At 46.5% G+C, this 20,627-nt stretch overlaps 1 protein-coding gene across 1 annotated transcript in view; it reads left to right on the top strand.

Moving 5' to 3' along the window:
* The first annotated feature begins 8,707 nt into the window (after positions 1-8,707).
* Positions 8,708-20,627, top strand: part of EEF1A2 (eukaryotic translation elongation factor 1 alpha 2) — a 31,834-nt gene continuing 19,914 nt past the window's right edge. Inside the window, exons 1-2 of the mRNA XM_035122625.3 lie at positions 8,708-8,734; positions 11,310-11,530. Coding sequence (XP_034978516.1) covers positions 11,387-11,530 — 144 coding nt within the window. The 5' untranslated portion in view covers positions 8,708-8,734; positions 11,310-11,386. The remainder of the gene's footprint in view (positions 8,735-11,309; positions 11,531-20,627) is intronic.

Here is a 20,627-nt window from a genome sequence, read left to right as displayed (position 1 = left end):
ATCTTCTCTTCTCCAGGCTAAACATACCCAACTCCCTAAGCCGTTCCTCATAAGGCATTGTTTCCAGGCCTTTGACCATTTTGGTTGCCCTCTTCTGGACACGTTCCAGCTTGTCAGTATCCTTCTTGAACTGTGGTGCCCAGAACTGGACACAGTATTCCAGGTGAGGTCTGACCAGAGCAGAATACAGTGGTACTATTACTTCCCTAGATCTAGATGCTATACTCCTATTGATGCAGCCCAGAATAGCATTGGCTTTTTAAGCTGCTGCATCACACATAGCTTCTGGCTTCTCCAGGTGCTCTGAGGTGAATCAAAGGGCAGGACTCGAACCAGTAGCAGCTACCAGAAAGAAGATTCCGACTAAATATCACGAAGAACTATCTGAAAATAAAGACCCGTTGGACTGTGGAATGGACTCCCCTGGGAGGTGGTGGACTCTCCTTCCTTGGAGGTTTTTAAGCACAGGTTGGATGGCCACCTGTCCCGGATGCTTTAGCTGAGATTCCTGCATTGCAGGGGGCTGGACTAGATGACCCTCGGGGTCCCTCCCAACACTACAATTCTATGAAATGGTAGCAGTTCTACAGCAAGGACAAATGCAGTGTTTGCTGAGGCGGAGTGATGTTGTAAATGGGTTTTATCCTACAGGTTCAAGCTGTGAGGTATTAAAGTGCAGAAAGAGAGAGTCTGTTTGGGGAAGATGGGATTACATCATGTCAGGAACAGGAAGCAGCTGAATTTCATCTGATTGCAACAGCATACCTGGGGGGGGGGGGAGAAGGCGGGAGAGTATTCTCTCTCTCTCTCTCTCTCTCTCTCTCTCTCTCTCTCTCTCTCTGCTCAGATTCACATCATCTGTGCGTCTGAAAAGCAGAGAGACACGTCAAAGTAAAGTAAATTGTTGCCTGCAAGATTCAGACAAGAAAGAAAGAAAGAAAAACAAACGATCCCGTGTTTTGGCGGATCTTAACTGACACACAGGCACACACTCCATAGCAGGGCTCTTTGTCTGTGAAGCTTGAGGACTGTGGCTTTGATAGTTACAAGATCCAACAGCATGTATTGGTTCTTCTTAGATGTGCCACCAAATTAATGCGATCTAAGCTGATTTATCATGAGCAACGCACTTATTCGGGAGTAAGCTTCGTTCATCTTTTGCTGTGGCGGCACCTACACATCGGGGCTTCCTGCCCATCTGTTAATCTATCATCTAATAATCACCTTCTACACAATTGGCTGCAGGCAATGTACGATAAAAAGAGGGAAAATATCTGCAAAAACCAGCAGATATATTTTTAAACAAAACGGAATCATGTTTAGGATTGTCCTGCTAGTCAAGTACTTTGTTGACAGCCTAATGGCCCTAATCCTATACAGTACATGTGTATTCAGAACTACCTGCCCCATTGAGTTCAATGGGGCTTACTCCCAGATAAATGGGTAGGATTGCAGCCTAGATCTGCATAAATCAGCCCAACAAAGTCATATGTCATAGAATCATAGAATTGTAGAATTGGAAGAGACCCCGAGAGTCATCTAGTCCAGCCCCCTGCAATGCAGGAATCTCATCTAAAACATCCATGACAGATGACCACCCAACCTCTGTTTAAAAACCTCCAAGGACACGACTAAACAACAACAATCATATCTCCTCTTTTCCAGGCTAAACCTACACAGCTCCTTCAACCGTTCCTCATTAAGCTTGGTTTCCAGACGGTTGATAATCGTGATCCTTCTCAGCCACCCACATGTTCCGAGGTCCCTTTAGTGCAGTTTCCCTCACAAAGTGGTTTCCATAAGATATTATGAATCAAATAGTAAACAAACGCAATCGTGTCTTTGCACGATTGGGGTCAGAAATTTCAGCACCTTACACTGGGGCTGAGCTTCATGAATGAAGCTTTCCCTGCAGTTTAAAACACCCTGCAGGAACGACAAGGTAACTTGACAGGGGCGAGGCCGCCAGCATTAAATATAGCACCCAGCTGCCTCGACTTTTCCTGGCTGTCCCTTCCACATCAGGGTTTATTTTTAAATCCCTGACTCCAGTTCGAGGGCATCAGCAAAGCACAGAGATTTCAGCCACTCCAAATATTCCAGAATTCCCCTCTCTGCTTCCCCTCCCATAGCACTTGTGGACAATGAACTCCACCCCTAGATTTCTGGAGTCCAACGTACCGTATTGGCCCGAATATAAGCTGTACCTACAAAGAAGCCGCACCTTTAAAATTCAAGGGGGGGGGAAGACAATACCCAAATATAAGCTGCTACCTTAAAATTGGGTTACAAACTGAAAATCGCTGCGGTTGGTAGAATTGTAGCTCTGAGCCAATGTAAGCCTTTGATCTTGCAAGCCCACAAAACTCACTGTACAATTGCAAAAATCGCAAATCGCTCTACAATTGCTACAATTCCGCAGGAACTCAAGCTCGCAAATGGCAAATGAACAGTCTCAAGCTCGCAAATCGGCAACAGAACTTCTTCTTTGTTCCATTTTACTGTCTGTTTCAGCAGTGATATCGTCAAAGCCCATTTTTGTAATTTTAGCGAATTTAAGCCACACTTTAACTTTTCACGGTCAGAATTTGGGGGGGGGGGCGGAGTGAGGCTTATATTCAGGCCAATACAGTAGGTCTACATAAAAGCAATGGGGTCCAAGCTAGGATAGTGATACATAGATACTAGGGGTTGGACCTGGGAACTTGGGAACACATGGCTTTCCCCAAAGAATCCTGGGAAGTGTTATTCCCCCCCCCACATGAACTACAATTCCAAATACCCTTAACAAACTACAGCTCCCATGATTCTTGGGTGTGTGTGTGTGTGTCATTTGCATTCTTCTTCTTCTTCGGCGATCATTCGTATCTGAGTAAGATTGTCTTCCATAAACACGATTTTAACAATGGGTCCGTAAGTGACTGTGGAGGCCAATTCTGGAGCCACACGTCCTTCCACAGTGGGGACATTGGTTTCCGGGCAGGAGTTGATCACGGTGTGGATTTGCCAAGCGTGCCTTCCTCTTAGCACGTTTCTCCCTTGCGTCCTGAGTTCGAGTGTCTTCAAAGCCCATGACACCTTTGGTAAAGGCTGTTCTCCAACTGGAGCGCTTGCAGGCCAGTGTTTCCCAGTTGTCGGTGTTTATACTACTTCTTTTTTTTAAGATTTGCCTTGAGACAGTCTTTAAACCTCTTTTGTTGACCACCAGCATTACACTTTCCAAGTTCGGAATAGAGTAGTAGCGGAACTAGGATCAGCCAGAAGACCTCTGGAAAGAAGCCACAATCAGGGGCGTCTTACCCATAGAGATTTACCCATAGATCTTACCCATAGATGACCCTAGGGGTCCCAAATCTATAATTATATGATTCTGTGATGATATTCTCTGGACATGACCCTCTTCTTCTTCTTCTTCTTCTTCTTCTTCTTCTTCTTCTTCTTCTTCTTCTTCTTCTTCTTCTTCTTCTTCTTCTTCTTTGGCAATCTATCACTCATAGCTGAGTAAGATTGTCTTCCATAAACACGGTTTTAACAGTGGGTCCGTAAGTGACTGTGGAGGCCAATTCTGGATTCACACGTCCTTCCACAATGGGGACATCGGTTTCCCAGCGAGAGTTGATCATGGTGTGGATTTGCCAAGCGTGCCTTCCTCTTAGCACGTTTCTCCCTTTCAATCCTGAGTTCGAGCATTTTCAAAGCCCACAACACCTTTGGTAAAGGCTGTTCTCCAACTGGAGCACTCACAGGTCAGTGTTTCCCAGTTGTCAGTGTTTAAACAACAACAACAACAACAACAACAACAACAACTTTTTATTATTTATACTCCACCCATCTGGCTGGGTTTCCCCAGCCACTCTGGGTGGCTTCCAACAGAAAAATAAAATAATCGATTAAACATTAAAAGCCTCCCTAAACAGGGCTGCCTTCAGATGTCTTCTAAAAATCTGGTAGCTGTTTTTCTCTTTGACATCTGATGGTAGGGCATTCCACAGGGCGGGCGCCACTACCGAGAAGGCCCTCTGCCTGGTTCCCTGAAACTTGGCTTCTCGCAGTGAGGGAACCCCAGAAGGCCCTCGGTACTGGACCTCAGTGTCCGGGCAGAACAATGGGGGTGGAGATGCTCCTTCAGGTATACTGGACTGAGGCCATTTAGGGCTTTAAAGGTTAGTACCAACACTACATTTTTAAAGATTTGCCACGAGAGAGTACTGTACTTGACCCTCTAGGTAGGAGTGGAACCGCTATAAAACAGGGCTCCTGATACCCATCCCACAAACCCAGTCCAAGAGGATACCATGTCCCACTCTCGATACAGGTCACCCACTAGGGCAGGGGTCAGCAAAATTTTTCAGCAGGGGGCCGGTCTACTGTCTCTCAGACCTTGTGGGCGGCCGGAGTATATTTTGGGGAAAAAAGAAAAAAAGAACGAATTCCTATGCCCCACAAATAACCCAGAGATGCATTTTAAATAAAAGGACACATTCTACTCATGTAAAAACACGCTGATACCCGGACCGTCCGTGTGCCGAATTTAGAAGGCGATTGGGCTGGATCCGGCCCACGGGCTTTAGTTTGCCTACCCATGCACTAGGGTGACCAAGGCTGATTCAGTCCCCAAACTGAACCTGAACCCAGATGGAAACGAGCCCAGGTAATCTATATCCTCCAGGAACTCCCGGAAGAGCTCGCTCACTGCCCTCTTCGCCACCTTACTCAATCAAGGGACATTTGTGACCAGGTGGTAATTGTTATAAAGTCCTCGGAAGTGGGTACACGACTGCCCATTTAAGGGCAGCCAGCACAGGAATCGTAGAATTGTAGAGTTGGAAGGGACCCCAAGGGTCATCAAGTCCATCTCCCCCGCAGGAAGATGCGTTCATCATACCCTGGACCCACCTGGTCAACCCCTCCTGGCTGGCTTTCACCAGTCAGGATGGTCAGGGATGAAGAGAGCAAGAAGTCGATCCTTTTCTTCTCTCCGGCAATCTCACAATGTGCATTTCTGTAGCAACATAAAAACAACAAGACTCCAGTGCTCTCTGTAGCAGCTGCCCCGTGGAACTGCCCAGCACCAGACAGAGAAGGGCAGAGATGAGGGTATGCTAAAAATAACGTTGAAGACTGACTCGACGGGCTTGGGGTGGGCCAGCACATGCATGAATGATCCAGAAACATTTGATTAAAAAGGAAAGCATATCACACAGCTAAAACCGGTCCAGATTAATCTGGTCTGAGGGCTGCATTTTAACTGTGTTCTCTGCTATTTATAGCACTGTCAAGGCTGCCTGTCAGGCAGAGTTTCATTGTTAAAACAAGAGGAACGGCTGTGTAGGTCTGATTCAGTCCTGCTAGCGATCCTGGACAACGCGTGTGTTTAAACTTCTGCTTACCAGTCCAATGTTTTCCCTTGGGCTCTTTTGTACATACATTTAACAGGTGTGTTTGCATATATATCCAGAAGCAGAGAACAACGATACTCACTAAGATGTGTTTCTTTTTTTTTAATGTTTTCCAAATCTGAATAAAAATGTCAACATTCCTGGTTACAGATAATACTGGATTTTCGGAGGTGTTGTTGCACTCAGAGTAGACCCACTGAAATTAGTGCACCTGAGTTAAAAGGTAAAGGGACCCCTGACCATTAGGTCCAGTCGTGACCGACTCTGGGGTTGCGCGCTCATCTCGCATTATTGGCCGAGGGAGCCGGCGTATAGCTTCCAGGTCATGTGGCCAGCATGACAAAGCCGCTTCTGGCAAACCAGAGCAGCACATGGAAACGCCGTTTACCTTCCCGCTGTAGCGGTTCCTATTTATCTACTTGCATTTTGATGTGCTTTCGAACTGCTAGGTTGGCAGGAGCTGGGACCAAGCAACGGGAGCTCACCCCGTCACAGGGATTCGAACCGCTGACCTTCTGATCAGCAAGCCCTAGGCTCAGTGGTTTAACCACAGCGCCACCTGGGTCCCTGCACCTGAGTTAGTAATGTCCATTAACTTCACCGAGTCTGGTCTGAGTACCAACTAGCTCATTTTTTAAAAAATATGCGCAAGAGTTCTGTACGATTCAGGACTAAGATATTAAATGTTTTCAAAAAGTGTATCACTATTTCTCAAAGGTGGCGTTCAAAAACACAATCCAAAAAACATGGTCCCCCTGGCTTTCAGGCCAAATTGGGAAATGATGCTGGATTTTCAATTTGAGAAACATTTTTGTTCCAGTTCTATTTAAATTGTGAGCTCAAAGAGGGTGAACCCCAGTCCGGCACCCTTCCCATTATTCATATTCATATTATTATTATTATTATTATTCTGCTCTTTAAAGCACCAGCTACAATGATGGCACTATGAAAATGATTTAATGGGCTGAACCTAGACATAAATCAGTGTCATATGACTAAGCAGGCATGGCTCCCCCCAAAGCATTATGGGAAGTGTAGTTTCTTCAGGGTGCTGCAAGCTCTTAGGAGACACTCTATTCCCCTCACAGAGCTACAATTCTCAGAGTTCCCTGGGAAGAGGGGTCGATTGCTAAACCACTTTGGAAATTGTGGTCAGTAAACATGCTTTGCTCTGTCTCTCTGTGATTAATTTTAAATTCATTATTCCCTCAACATTTTTTGTGCCTCTGCAGACTTTGAGATCCCCCGCACAGCCTGCTGTTAGCTCACCACAATAGCGTAGAATCCTAGAATTGTAGAATTGGAAGGTGCCTCGGGGGTCATCTAGTCCAACCCCCTGCAAATGCAGGAATCTCTTGTCCAACGTGGGACTCAAACCCACGACCCTGAGATGAAGAGCCTCGCGCTCTACTGACTGAGCTGTTGCTGTTTTATTAAAAATGAGTTCAGTGTTAGTATATCTAAGACACTGAATATAATATGGCCAAGCAATTCAGTGAAACCCAGATTTTTTGGGGGGAGGATAAATGTTTTGTATGACTGTAATTACAAACCAAACATTGTAAAAATGAATCCACATGCCATTGAATTGATCTGAGTCAGGGATAGTCCTTAGTCTTTATGGAGTCCTTCAGACATTGCTGGGTGGAAACTCTCGTTAGACCAAGTCACCATAGCAAATGGTTCAGGATTATGGGAGTTGTGATCTATTTTGACTGTGCTGTGTTGACCACCCCGATTTAAATTCTTCATATGTGTATGTCACCTGTTCCTTATGTGAAAATAATCTGGAAAGATCTCTACCCTTAGTCTTTCATATGTGGTTCTGCTGATTAGAAGCGGAACGCGAGTCATTGGCCAGAGGCAACTGCAAAAAAAGGGGGGGGGAAAAGGTTAATGCAAATTTAGGCTGAATGAATAGAACCAAAGTTTACAGTCAGATTAGTCCAACAACCTAACCAAGTTCTGCTCTCTGAGAAGACTATAGACAAGTTGGAATGAGTTCAGGGAAGGGCAATGAAGGCGGTCAGGTTCTATGGGAAACTAGCCCTATAAGGAAAGGTTGGAGAAACTGAATATGTTGGGAGAGGGCCATAGCTCAGTGGAGGTGCACCTGTCCTGTATGCAGAAGGAAGGCCCTGGGTTCAAAGCAACTGCTGTTCAGAGGCATACCAGGCCTCCAGCAGTGAAGGAAAAAGAACACACAGCCTTGTGGTTCGTAGCCTCCTCCTCCATGAATTTATCCAATCCTTTCTTTAAAAGCCATCCAAGTTGGTCACCATCACTGCCCCCTCCTCTCTCGTGAATTCTACATGCTTCACAGAGGAAAAAGTACTTAGAATAATAGAATTGTCAAGATGAAAGGGTTCCCCTAGGGTCATCTAGTCCAACCCCCTGCAGTGCAGGAATCTTCTTGCCCAATGTGGGGCTCGAACTCACGGCCCTGAGATTATGGGCCTTCTGCTCTATGGACTGAGCTATTCACTTTTTGCTCTTTATTTTGTCTGTCCTGAACCATCCAACATTCAGCTTCGTGGGAGAGTACCACTATAACCTCTGTTCCAGTCTGTATTTTTATTGAACATGTTTTTTACATATGAAATGGTTTTGAATTGTTTGCACGAATGGCATTGATTATAATTGTTTGTGTCCATGTGTGTGTGTTTTGCATTGTTTTCCTACACGTAATCATTTTGAATTCTGGCTACACATGGAATTGTGTTTGTTTCCATAGCTAAGCTTTCCTGTATGAAATCATTTTGAATTGTTGCCGCGTGTGGGATTGTGCTTATTTTCATATATGTTCTATGGAATGGCTTTGTTGCCGTAAAATCGCTTTGAGAGATTTCCTGGGGAGCGATTCCTAAATGGAAGCTAAGGAAACAAACATCACCAACCAGATAAATAATAAGCAATGGTGACGGGGATGAATCATAAACTAGCGGCGCGTCCTAACGCGGCTTCATATCACGCCCTGTTCCCCCATTTATTTCTCTCCCCTCCCTCCCTCCCCCTTTTTCTTTCTCTCTTTCTCCATCCATCCATCCTTCCACCTGCTGCATCCCCTCCTCCCTGCCCCGCACGCAGCCTCTTCTCTCTCATCCCTCCTCCTCCTTTTTCCTCCATCCACCACCCTCCGCCCTCTCCCTTCTCCGGCTCTGTACCGCAATGCTGTAGTGCGGAGGGGAGGGGGGAAGAGCAGCAGCAGCCGACGGAGGAGGGAGGGGGGGTGACTGCATTGCGCCGTCGCCGTCAATAGGTGGACCCCCTCCCGGGGAAATAAAGCCGCCCGAGCCGAAGCTGGCAGCCTCTGCTGTCTGAGACCACAGCTGCCGGTAAGAGCGTCTTGAAAACTTGCTTGCTGCCGAAGGACAACGCACCATTATTTGCAACCCCCCTCCCTCCATTTTTATTTATTTATATTTTTGGGGGAGGGGGATATCTTTGCAAAAATGGGGAGGGGGCTGGAACAGGTGCAGCGAGGAAAGTGTGGGCTGCAGCCTTTTTTAAAAAAAACACTGAAGCTTGGGGCGGGGAATGTTGGTGCTTTAAACGTTTTGCAAAAAATGCTGTGCTTTTTTTTTTTTGCAAAGGAAGAGAAATAATAACGGGCGTTTTATTTGTTTGGCGAGGCGGCGGCGGCTCTTTGCAAATTGCGCTTTCCCACCCAACCCTTCCCCGTTGCAATCTCCTGTTTTGGAATCGTCTCTGTCTCTTATCTGTCATTCCCCCCCGCCCCCCCAAACCCCGATCTCCACCCCCCTCAAGTGGCGCAGGTGATATTGTGGAAGCGGGTCCGGGAGAGCGCGAGCGCGCGCGCGGGTTCCAGGGCGCGAGACCCCTAAGGCAATTAAGCTGGCCAGGAGCATCCGCGACCCAAGCGAGCGTTCCGGCAGAACCGGCCTGTGGATCGGACTCCTCTGTGTGTGTGGGGGGGGGGGGTTTGCTTTGGTGGGGCCCGGATCCTGTTTTCTGTCTTACTTCCAAGCATCTCGCTAACTTGCACTGTCATTCCAACCCGCCGTCCCCCCCCCCCGCCCGGTTTTATTATCTTGTGTCGACACCCCCCCTCCCTCCTACACATTTAAGGCCTTCTTCGCATTTAGAAATTGAACCCCCCCTTTTTTTAGAGGTGGGGGAACAAGGTGGGGGCTTGGAGAGCGGTGCAAAAACCTTCCCTGCGTCGCACCGGTTGACCTTGCCACCATATCCCCTGGCCAGATAATATGATTTGCAAATATAATCATGATAATAATTACCCTAGATTTTTTTTGAAAATTAGGTGGGTTTTGTTGTCGTTGGGAGAGGTGTGTGTTGGGAATAACGAAAGGGGAAAAAGGGGGGGTGCAGCAGGTTTGCATTGCGTTTTCTCAGAATTTATTTCGTTTTAGCTCTGCCGGGATTTGCGCGGCGTTTTTAGCTCCGCAGGGGATCTGAGATAGGTTGGGTCATTCGGTTTTAAAAATAACCCCTTGCAAAAGGCGGGTGGGGGTGGGGTGGGGGGATGAAGTGGCCGAGAGTTGCATGCCTTCCTAGCTGATCAAATCCCTCATGTGGGTGGCGTGTGTCAAAAGAGTGGCAGGGACAACCTTGAGATACACCCCCTTTCCCCCGACCCCACCACAACCCAAAAGCGGGAGATATACAGTATAAAATATCCGTGCTAAGCTTGACAGAAATGAGCAGCAGAAAATGGCAGGGGTTTTACACTGCATGTACATAGAGGCTTCTAGAACCAGATATGGGTGGCTTTTGCACTGAGATACATTTTGCAACTTGGGCGAGCTGAGGGTGTGCGATTTGCAGAGCCTGCTTTGCAAGCGTCAAGAGTCCATATTCTCAAATTATAACCCCTCCTCCCTGAGCATTTGGGGTACGTTTTGCTACAGCAAGAGAGGCAGGTGGATTTCAAACCCCCCCCCCTTTAAAGAACCACCATAGGAGCAAGAGTGTCTGAAAACCAGGCTTTTATTTATTTTCTATTTTGGGATGATGCAGCGCAGCTTTGTGAAAATGTTTCAAAAGCTGAAAACGCAGAGCCCCCCCCCCCCGGTCTTCTATTCACCTAAGATTTCCAGATCTGTCTCTCTGCTACATCTTGGTGTTATGGGGGAAAGCTGAGCTCTCTCCCCCCCCCCCCTTATTGCTTGATCCTTCCATGCACAGCCAGATTCCAGTTTAGCCGCTCCAGGGAAGCGCACTGAACAGCTATTTCTGGCTCTTTCCATTTGTGGGCACCATATTGTCCTTCCTGAAGATGAGCTTACTGGGAAATTTCCTAAGGTGGATCTGAATGCCCGTATGGAGGAAAACCTCTCTGCTTTCCGTTGCTTAGGAAAGCGTAGTCCACGAGATTAGGTGCAATGAAGGGGTTCTTGCAATTATTATATACCTTGGGGTGTGTGGGAATGAAAGCATACTTTGTGCACAAGCGTGGTGGAACCAAACATAGCTTATTTGGGAAAGGCGTTTTTAGGAGAGGCTACCAGTTCTTAAAAAGGCAATTTTGGGGTGAGAAGGAGGTTGCGCAGGAATCTCTGGCTTGCTGCGCAACTGGGGTTGCCGCTGGTGTCAGTGGGGTGGACCCAGAAGGAAAAAACCAAAACCAAACAGGGGTTCCTTTCCCAGCTAGAGTCGGGGCGGATTTCTCCCATGGCAGACAGAAAATCCTCCTCCTGTCTGGCCTACATTCTGCCTGCTGTTTATCCAGCGAAAGATCTGATGGCTAAAGCACAGGCTTAACTTTGCGACAGGAATCCCCAGACAAAGACGCAAAAATACACACCCACCCACCCACACCTCGGGGCTGGAAAAGGCTCTGTGGCAGTTGCGTGTCTGGCTGTTGTGTTGTGCTCCTGTTGCTCCTGGCGACACTCTTTATCGCCTCCTCTTTTGCACTGTTCTTTGCAGCCTCGCCTCCGGTCACAGCCGCTGCTGAGCTCTCCATCCCTCCGGCCTGCCGATCACAAATCCCGAGGAGAGGAAAGATGGGGAAGGAGAAGACCCATATCAACATTGTTGTCATTGGACACGTGGATTCCGGGAAATCCACCACCACCGGCCACCTCATCTACAAATGTGGGGGCATCGACAAAAGGACCATTGAGAAATTTGAGAAGGAAGCCGCGGAGGTAAGGCTCGAAAGGCACACACATGCGTACAATTTGACCTTCAAGTTTGCCCTTCCCTTTTCTCTCTCTGGAACTTGAGTACGAGATGGAATAGGAGCAGCCGCCGACTGCCGCTTCCCACGCCTAGAAGAATATTTGCTATGTATTGTCTCCTGTGCTTTTTCATAGGTTCCCTTTCTGACTTCCACCACGACACCACAATCTATTTTCCTGGCCTGCCTCCCCTCGCAGCTTTCCGATTTGTTATCCGAACAAGATAGGCCCAAACAGGGAAGGGGGTGGCAATGGAAAGCCCCCGCAACAGTAAACCGCCCCCCCATCTTCCTTTGGTGTTGCTACCCGGCCACACCTGCACATGTAGCGCATTTGTGTTGATGACATTTCAGTTTGTGGTCCCAGGACCCCTTTGCGTGAGCAATGTAGGTTGGAAACCAGGTTTGTTTTTTTCTGAGGTTAATGCTTGTGATAATAATGTATATATAATAGTAGTAGTAGTAGTAGTAGTAGTAGTAGTAGTAGTAGTAGTAATGAACCTCAACTCTTAAATCATCATCATCATCATCATAATGAAGGGGAAAACTTCACCTAGGAAACCTCAACTTTGCACCAAAAAGCAGCAAAATTGTGAATTGTGCCGATTTGCAAAATTATTTTGCATAATTTAATGTACATTTAATTTACATTTAATGTACATTTACTTTTTTAATGATTCATTCTGTTTGAGGGAGGGGTAGTTCCAAATCAGATCCCCCACCCCCTCTTACTTTCAAACTTATTTTTGCACCTATACAGACTAGGGGATTTTTTTGGGGGGGGGAATGAAGCCATGAGATTCTGCACAGAGTGTGACCGTAATCATAGTGGTGGAAAAGCCCAGAAGGTTTAACTTTAGCTCTCTGCTGAAATGTAGAATCTTCCAATCACTGCTCTCCACCTACGCCCTGATTAACTTTCCCAATAACACAGCACAATGTGTCATCTCGGTGCTCAGTAGTATAGACCGTGTGCTTTGGGTTCAGAATCCCCTAATTTCAATCTCCGGCATTGCCAGTTAAAAGGATGAAATAGCAGCAATGCACTGCTGAGAGCGAGGGAGAAGCCTGCGAGGTTGCTTTCCAATATAATTCCCCCCTTTCCTTTAATGTGGTAACCAGTCGGACCCTGATCTTGAACTAAAACGCTCATCTAGGGACACCTCCCTCCACAAGAATCCTGGGAACTGTAGTTTACCCATATACAGAACTACAATTCCCAGCACCCTTAGCAATCAACAGATCGCCAACTCAGTTCTGGGGCAGTGACCTGTGCCTGCTATCGCGCTCCCTGATCCGGAAATTCTGACTGCCGTTACTTTAGAGAGAGTGGACTGTAGTTGCTCATCGGAGAGGGGAATGCACATGCCCAGAGTTGCTGTGTTGCACATTCCTGGTGTTGCCTGTTATGGTTGCTGAGGGTGGTTAGGACATCCTCTACAGAGCTATAGTTCCCAGCGCCGTGTGCCGCTACATTTCTCAGGATTCCTTGAGGGAAGCCATGACTGTTAAAGGATGTTGTGGATGTAGTCAAGCAACTTAGGAACAACTCGTGCCGAATAAATACCTTGTCTGTTTCGATCAGTATTGTTTAGGGCTTGAGGCAGGGGTTCTTTCCCAGCTCTGCCAGGAGATGCCAGGATTTGAACCAAGGACCTTCTGAATGAGAAGCAGATCCTGTTCCACTGAGGTACAGCAATCCCCGGAAATATCTGGTCCCCATCTCTGTCTTAGGCTCAGCTGTTCTTTGAGGGCAAGAGGCTCAGGAGACAGAGCCTGTTACAATCTTTCGTAGCTGTGCCAAATAAATATGGGCCTGTATAGTCTGAATTAGGGCATAGCCACACTTCAGATTTAAGCCAGAAGAGCCTAGAGAACTCCAGATGTACTGAAAATTCTGTAGGAGATCTCAAACTCATTTTCCCGTGGGGGTGGGGGGTGGGAATGGCGAGGAACCTTTAACAGAATAATGTCAGAACCAGCTCCAGTTGACTGAATCTGTATTTTGTTATTAGTTATTACCTTAATATCCGGCTTCCTGCCCCCAAGTTGCTCAAGGCAGCTTATATGATCCTCCCTCACTCCACTTTGTCTTCATAACACCCCTTTGAGGTAGGCTAGGCTGTCTCGCGATCACCCAGTGAAGTGCATGGCTGAGAGCGGAGTTGAACCCTGGTCTCCCAGGGTGCAACACCCTGAACCATTTCACAACGCTGGCTGTTTTCTGATACCCAAGAATCGAGGGTCTTAGCTGTCTAGTTACTTGGCTAGACTGGTATCCGCTGCACTCTTTTTTCTGCTTTCATAAAAAGCATACCTTGGACCCTGGGCATGCAACGAGCTCTCTTGCACAACCCTCAGATGGAGAGATGGCCACTTCTTATAAACAAAGCACCCTCCTTGACTTGTTCCATTGCACCCACCTTTTCCTCTCCCCTGACCCTCTTTATATTGCTTTGCTTAACATCCAGTCTTAAAAAACAGCTCTGGAAAACTAAAAGCTTGTCTAGAACATCGGGACTTCCACCTTGGTCTTCATAAAGGAACCACAAATTGCTCTCTCCCAAGTTTTGGGTTCCCTTCCCAACGGACCAACATGGTTGCTTGATAATTCTCTAGTAGGTGGTATGTTTAGGGTGCTAGGAGTCAGCCCATTTAGTCTACCTAGGTCAGTATTGTCTACACAATGACTTAAAGCAGCTCTCCAGGTTTTGAGTCGGAAGTCTGTTTTCGCAGCCCCACCTGAAGATGCTGGGAATTGAGCTTCAATTCAGAATGAATACTCAGTAAACAGCCAGCGTCATAAAACCTCCCTCCGCTGACTTAAGTGCAAATCGTTGAAGACCGATGCTCAAGAAACAGGTTATGTGGATATGTTCGAGTTTCGCTGATTCCTTTATCAATGGACTCCTTCCGTTTTGGAGAAGATTCAGAAGGAGATTTCCTTCTTCCCTCGTTTCATCTCTCCTCTCCTCCCCTACAATCCCTCACTTGCTGTTCCCATTTTAAAGATGCCAAAAGTAGCATCTTTTATCCGTTGGCGATGTTCTGTAGCCAACGGGAAGGAAGGGAAATAAAAAAATTCCTTCAGTAGCACCTTAAAGACCAACTAAGTTTTTATTTTGGTATGAGCTTTCGTGTGCATGCACACTTCTTCAGATACCTGAAGGAAGGAAGGGAGTTAGCGTTTGATCTGAGCCCACGAATAAATTGTGATGTCATTTTAGCCTCAGTGATGGCATCTTTAAAATGGGAACAGCAAGTGAGGGATTGTAGGGGAGGAGAGGAGAGATGAAACGAGGGAAGAAGGAAATCTCCTTCTGAATCTTCTCCACTTCTCTACCTAGTCTCCCCCTCCCTTCTCCAGGAGGAGGGGGGGGGGTCAATGAGAAGGAATTACCCTCTGCCCTGCTCTTCCCCCTTCCTATATTTTCCAAGGAGGCAAGGCAGAACGGATGGGAAGGGAGTTGTCTTCCTTCCATGGAGGAAATGGGGATGGAATGGTAAGACAGACCACCCAAGAGTGGTGGTTGTTAACTGAGCATCCTCAGCTTGTGTGTCCTATTTCTGGGCTTAAACCAGGAAAGGAGATGCCTGCTTCCCTTAATTCTCCCCACCCTCTGCCGGCTCATGCAACTGGAACAAATTCATCTTCTTACCCTGTTTACCCATTCCTCCATTTCTTTCACCCCTCTTCTGTTGCCTTCCCCAGTGTCAACTTCACGTTGAAATTGGAGCTGCTGCCAGCCTGTGTAGACAGACAATATTGAGTCAGATGGATCTTTGGTTGGAGTCAATATAAAGCAGCTTCTTAGGAAGGGTGCTAGCTCAGTGGTAGAGCATTTGCTCGGCATTCAGAAGCTCCAGTCCTCGGCATCTCCAGAAAGGCTCCCAACCTGAAACTCTAGAGAGACTCTGCCTGCCAGGGTAGACAATACTGAGGTAGATGGACCAGTGGTCTGACTCTGACTAAACATCAGGATGAACTTTCTGACAGTAAGAGCTGTTCGACAGTAGAGCGGCCTCCCTCGGGAGGCTGTGGACTCTCCTCCCTTGGAGGTTTTTAAGCAGAGCTGTTTGTCTGTTTAAGCGGAGGTTGGATGGCCATCTGTAATGGATGCTTTAGCTGAGTGTCCTGCATTGCAGGGGGTTGGACTAGATGCCCCTTGGGTTCCCTTCCAACTCTGCATTTCTGCTATTCTGTGACTGCTTCTTGGGCTGCTAACACCTCTGTCCTCATACTTGGTAGAATGCTGTGCCTGTTCATAAGGTAAAGGGACCCCTGACCATTAGGTCCAGTCGTGACCGACTCTGGGGTTGCGCGCTCATCTCGCATTATTGGCCGAGGGAGCCGGCGTACAGCTTCCAGGTCATGTGGCCAGCATGACAAAGCCGCTTCTGGCGAACCAGAGCAGCACATGGAAACGCCGTTTACCTTCCCGCTGTAGCTGTTCCTATTTATCTACTTGCATTTTGACGTGCTTTCGAACTGCTAGGTTGGCAGGAGCTGGGACCAAGCAACGGGAGCTCACCCCGTCACAGGGATTCGAACCGCCGACCTTCTGATCAGCAAGCCCTAGGCTCAGTGGTTTAACCCACAGCGCCACCTGGGTCCCGTGCCTGTTCATAGTGCTATATAAATAATCATAATTAATAACTTAGGTGAATCTCAGGTTTGGGCAGGGGGGGGTGCAGCGCACGGACTATCGGGGACACCGTCCTGACCAAATTCCTATTGCTTGCTGGTTGCCGAAGTTCTTGCAAAAAAAATAGGTAAAGGTTGCCCTGATGGGAGTTGTGGTCCCAACGCCATTTGCATGGCTGCCGCTTGAGTTCCTGACTATGCACTCCTGTGCTATAAATTTACAGTTCTTTGGTCGATCATGGGGGCCTCTAGTAAAAAAATGTAAACCGTGCGAGGCTCAATTGGCCTACCTTGCAAGGTTATTGTAAGGCCAGTCGCAGTTAGAACTATAAATTGCCTGCTGGGTTACATGAGCTGTAGGGGCAAGCAAGAGATCGGGATCCCCAAAGGCAAGGTGTTTGTCTGTGGGGCAGGGATTGGTGGAAAAGAGGGCACTTTTTGCCCTGATTTGCACCTAGATGGTGAGGGTACTGCAGGAAGCTCGTTCCCCGCTCGTCCCTGCACCCCCCTTCCCATCTATTTCCTACCTTTGCGGGTAACAAATAGGGAGGCGACCATCAAAACAAAGCAGATCACTAATCTGTGCTTGCACCGTGCAAGAATGGAGCTTGATGGTGAGCTGTAAATTCAACAAAATTCAGCTGTGTTTTTTCTTCTTCGTTACAACAACTTGGCAAGTTTCCAGCCCTTAAGACAGGCATTGAAATAAGTGGGTAGCAATGCATTGCAAAAATCTTAGTGGTTAGATGGAGTGGTTTGAGACATCCTCCAGAGCTCAGGGACCAATGTCCCTGTTCCTTCCCAGAAGAAGAATAAATTATGCAGAATAGACCAGCATGTGGAAAGTCTAGCCCTTTGCATATTTTAAGTGGATCATAGAATACTTTCCCGTGTTGTTGCATGGTTATTTATTGATGCATGTGTTTTGGAAGCGGAATGACAACATGTTTATGAACAGGCCTTGTTTCTTTTTGTCCTGCTTTTGCAATGGCTAGTTATGCACCAAGGAGGCCAAAATAATAATAATTCCTCTTTAGGAAAGAGCGACGCCATTTCATGACGATGCCAGTTAATAACTGCCCACAGCAGCATATCGCGACTCCTTGTATAAGAACCAAGAGAGGGATCACAGTAAATTCTCTTTTAATGACACCTTCTTGCCTGATCCCTCAAATATAATGGGCATATTATGTCCAAGGGCAGATTCCTTAATGTCTGATAGGCCCATAGATCAGCTGCAAACTGCCTTTGGTCCCTGAACAAATGCACAAATGTCAAAAAGCACTTTCCTGAGCTATTGTTCCATTTTGTGTGTGTTTATATCAGCCCTTCTCATTGCTGCATTCTCAGTACACCCACCTTGGTTGTTTACATCCACGCCAAGCACTCTCTCCATTTAACTATTACAACTTTTTCGTACGGTGCTTTCATGCTTATTCAATATAATCCCTTTATCATAAGTGTGGGGTTCTGATATGTCTGGCGACCTAACAAGGGCAGGGACAATTGGTTCATGATTATCTCAAGCCTTTCTCTATATGGGGAGCATATCCTCTCACCTATGGCACATTCTTTCTTTGGAGATGCTTCAAAGTCGATTTGAGCATCTTTTGGAAACATTTTAAGAGTTCCCATTTGGGCTGGTTTCATTAGCCCCCGCCCCAGTTAAACTATTTGAGGGGCAAAGGTTTCAATTTAATTTTTTTGCCAGCTGATAATTTTTAAAAATCTAACGGGATTTCTCTGACATGAAATGTTAGTTGTCCAAATAAAAGAGAGCTCAGGATTTATGTTTTAATTAATAGAACAGATAAACTATGAGAATATATTCACAAGATGATTTTGGACCGAGGATTGTCTCTGACTTTTTCTTTTTTGCCACGAGGTTTAAACGTGCCATCATGAGGTCCAGATACTTAAAAATACAAAAACGGAGGCCGGAGCTTTGAAAACACGTTAGATGTGGTCGCCTCGCCACTGCTGCCAACAGTCGTCTGCCCCCCATCATTATCTAAGCAAACAGCTCTATCTAGACCCTGCAGCTTTGCAAGAGATCCGTAGCAGCTGCCGAGACGCAGTGAGGTCTGCTATCTTCTAAAATAAGCTGCCGTTTCTTTGAATCAGCCGGGCAAGCCTTGTGCCACCTTCGCTGGCACGGCAGAAATATGCAGAGGGACGTAAAACTGCTATTAATAGCCAATTGACTCTGTGCTGTCAAGCCTCCATTTTCTGATGCAAGGCAGTGTGTGGCGAGGGTATTCCTTTCCATGCAATTGCTTTGGTAGGAAATGGAGTCTGGCTCTAATAAGATTTTTCAAAGGTGCTGCTTAACTAGGGTTTTGTTTTGTTTTAGAGAGCTGGCATACTGGAAGAGGGTCCTTTGACTTATGGGACAGAAGATAGTAGCCATTCAGAAGGCTTTCTCTTTAAAAACAGAAACCCATCCTTTGTGGCCTTAAACAATATGACTTCTCCTTCTGCCCAGCCAATTCAAGACGTATCAAGTTCTGCAACAGAGCCGTTACTGTGCTAAGCTAGAAAATACGGCCTTTTTCTTCCTCTTTTGGCCCACGATCTCTGCGGGTAATCGAATATAGGCAGATGAAAAGAGGAGCAAAGGCATTTTGCTAAATAGAGGCTTGTCATACACTCATAGCATGATGCAGCAAGTTTCTGCGCGGTCCTTTTTTCAGCTGGAATGTACCAATTTTGACGGCTGCGGGATCTGGATGGGCTGATGAGTCATCTTGATAAATCATCGTTATTGGGTTGTACAGGGTGGGATGAGGGTCATGGTGCTTCTCTGGTAGGAAAACCCTTGTTAATTGCAGGTCAGGATCTGTCCTTCCCTGCCCACCTGTCGCACTGGGTCTGCTAAATCCACGGAACAGATTAATTCCAGCAACTCCCTGAGCAAAAGTTTTATTATTATTATTATTATGGATGCTATGTATTCAGAATCAAGGTTGCACTCCCAAGCCAATAATGTTGGTTTATTCTGGTTTGATTCTTCAAGGTTCAGTTAGTTGCTCTGGCGTATACAGTGCCCGGGTTGTTGCTGTTGTTTATGTAATAAAATGATTAATGACCTTGAAGTCCACTTTCTGGCATTCTGGTCCAAATGCGAGATAGTTAAACAGGTGTTGTGTGTTGTGCTGCAGAGGGCAGAGAATAATAATTTATGGAAAATAAGCAAATGTGTGCAAATGTTTTTCAGAGTGTATGATTCACCCTGGTTCCTGAGCACGGAGTTGTGATTGCTTGGGGTGCAGAATATTTAGAAGATGTATAAATTGCAGGATCAAATTGCTCTCCAAGCTCTGTAGAAATAAAACCCTACAGAACATATACGTAGAGAGTTGGACTATAGGGAAGTTTTGGACTGGAAGGAATCAGCTTTCTGGCCTAACTACAGCAGGAAAACTGGGCAGGTTATTCCTCAAAGTTGACAGGCGTCCGATTTAGGAGAACAAAGCAAGTTTTATTAATTAATCGGATATGGTGTGATTCCTGTCTCAGGGACTCTTATCACGGCTACAGAATAACTCCACCTCCAGCCTCTTTCCTCCGCTGGAGGTTTTTAAGCAGAGGTTAGACGGCCATCTGTCGCGGATGCTTTAGCTGAGTTTCCTGCATTGCGGGGGGTTGGACTAGAGGACCTTTGGGGGTACCTTCCAACTCTGCAATTCTCTAGCTCCTAACAGGCCCATTATGCTCCCTGGGGACAGCCTCAGAAGTAGTGTGAGACATCTACTTAACATTTTGTGTTGCAATATATTTATCAAGGATTTAAGACTTAAGGCTTGCTAAGGTCCAGTATACCTGAAGGAGCGTCTCCACCTCCATCGCTCTGCCCGGACACTGAGGTCCAGTGCTGAAGGCCTTCTGGCGGTTCCCTCGTTGCAAGAAGCCAAGTTGCAGGGAACCAGGCAGAGGGCCTTCTCAAAAAGAAAAACAACTACCAGACTTTTAGAGGACATCTGAAGGCAGCCCTCTTAGGGAAGCTTTTAATCTTTAAGAAATTAGTGTATTTTAATATTTCTGTTGGAAGCCGCCCAGAGTGGCTGGGGAAACCCAGCCAGATGGGCGGGGTATAAATAATACATTATTATTATTATTATTATTATTATTATTAGATGTATAAGACTGAATCAGATAAGTGGTGGAGATGCAAAGAAGTTGAGGGGAATGTACTTTCACACGTGGTGGACTTGTAAAAGGGTAAAAGAGTATTGGGAAATGATACATAATGATTGGGGGGGAAAGTTCAAAAGTCCTTTCCCAAAAGAAACAGAGTCCTTTTGGTTGGGGATAATTCAGACGGAAATTCCCAGGTGTCATAAAAGGTTATTTATGTATGCTACTGCGGCCCGTGTTTTGTTAGCCCCCAAATGGAAAAGCGAGGTAATTTAATTGCAAC

Source organism: Zootoca vivipara, chromosome 7, assembly GCF_965207765.1.
Source record: "Zootoca vivipara chromosome 7, rZooViv2.hap1.1, whole genome shotgun sequence".
In the NCBI taxonomy this organism is placed as follows: Eukaryota; Metazoa; Chordata; class Lepidosauria; order Squamata; family Lacertidae; genus Zootoca; species Zootoca vivipara.
Note: the sequence above shows the minus strand (reverse complement) of the source record. Positions and strands in the feature narration are given on the sequence as shown.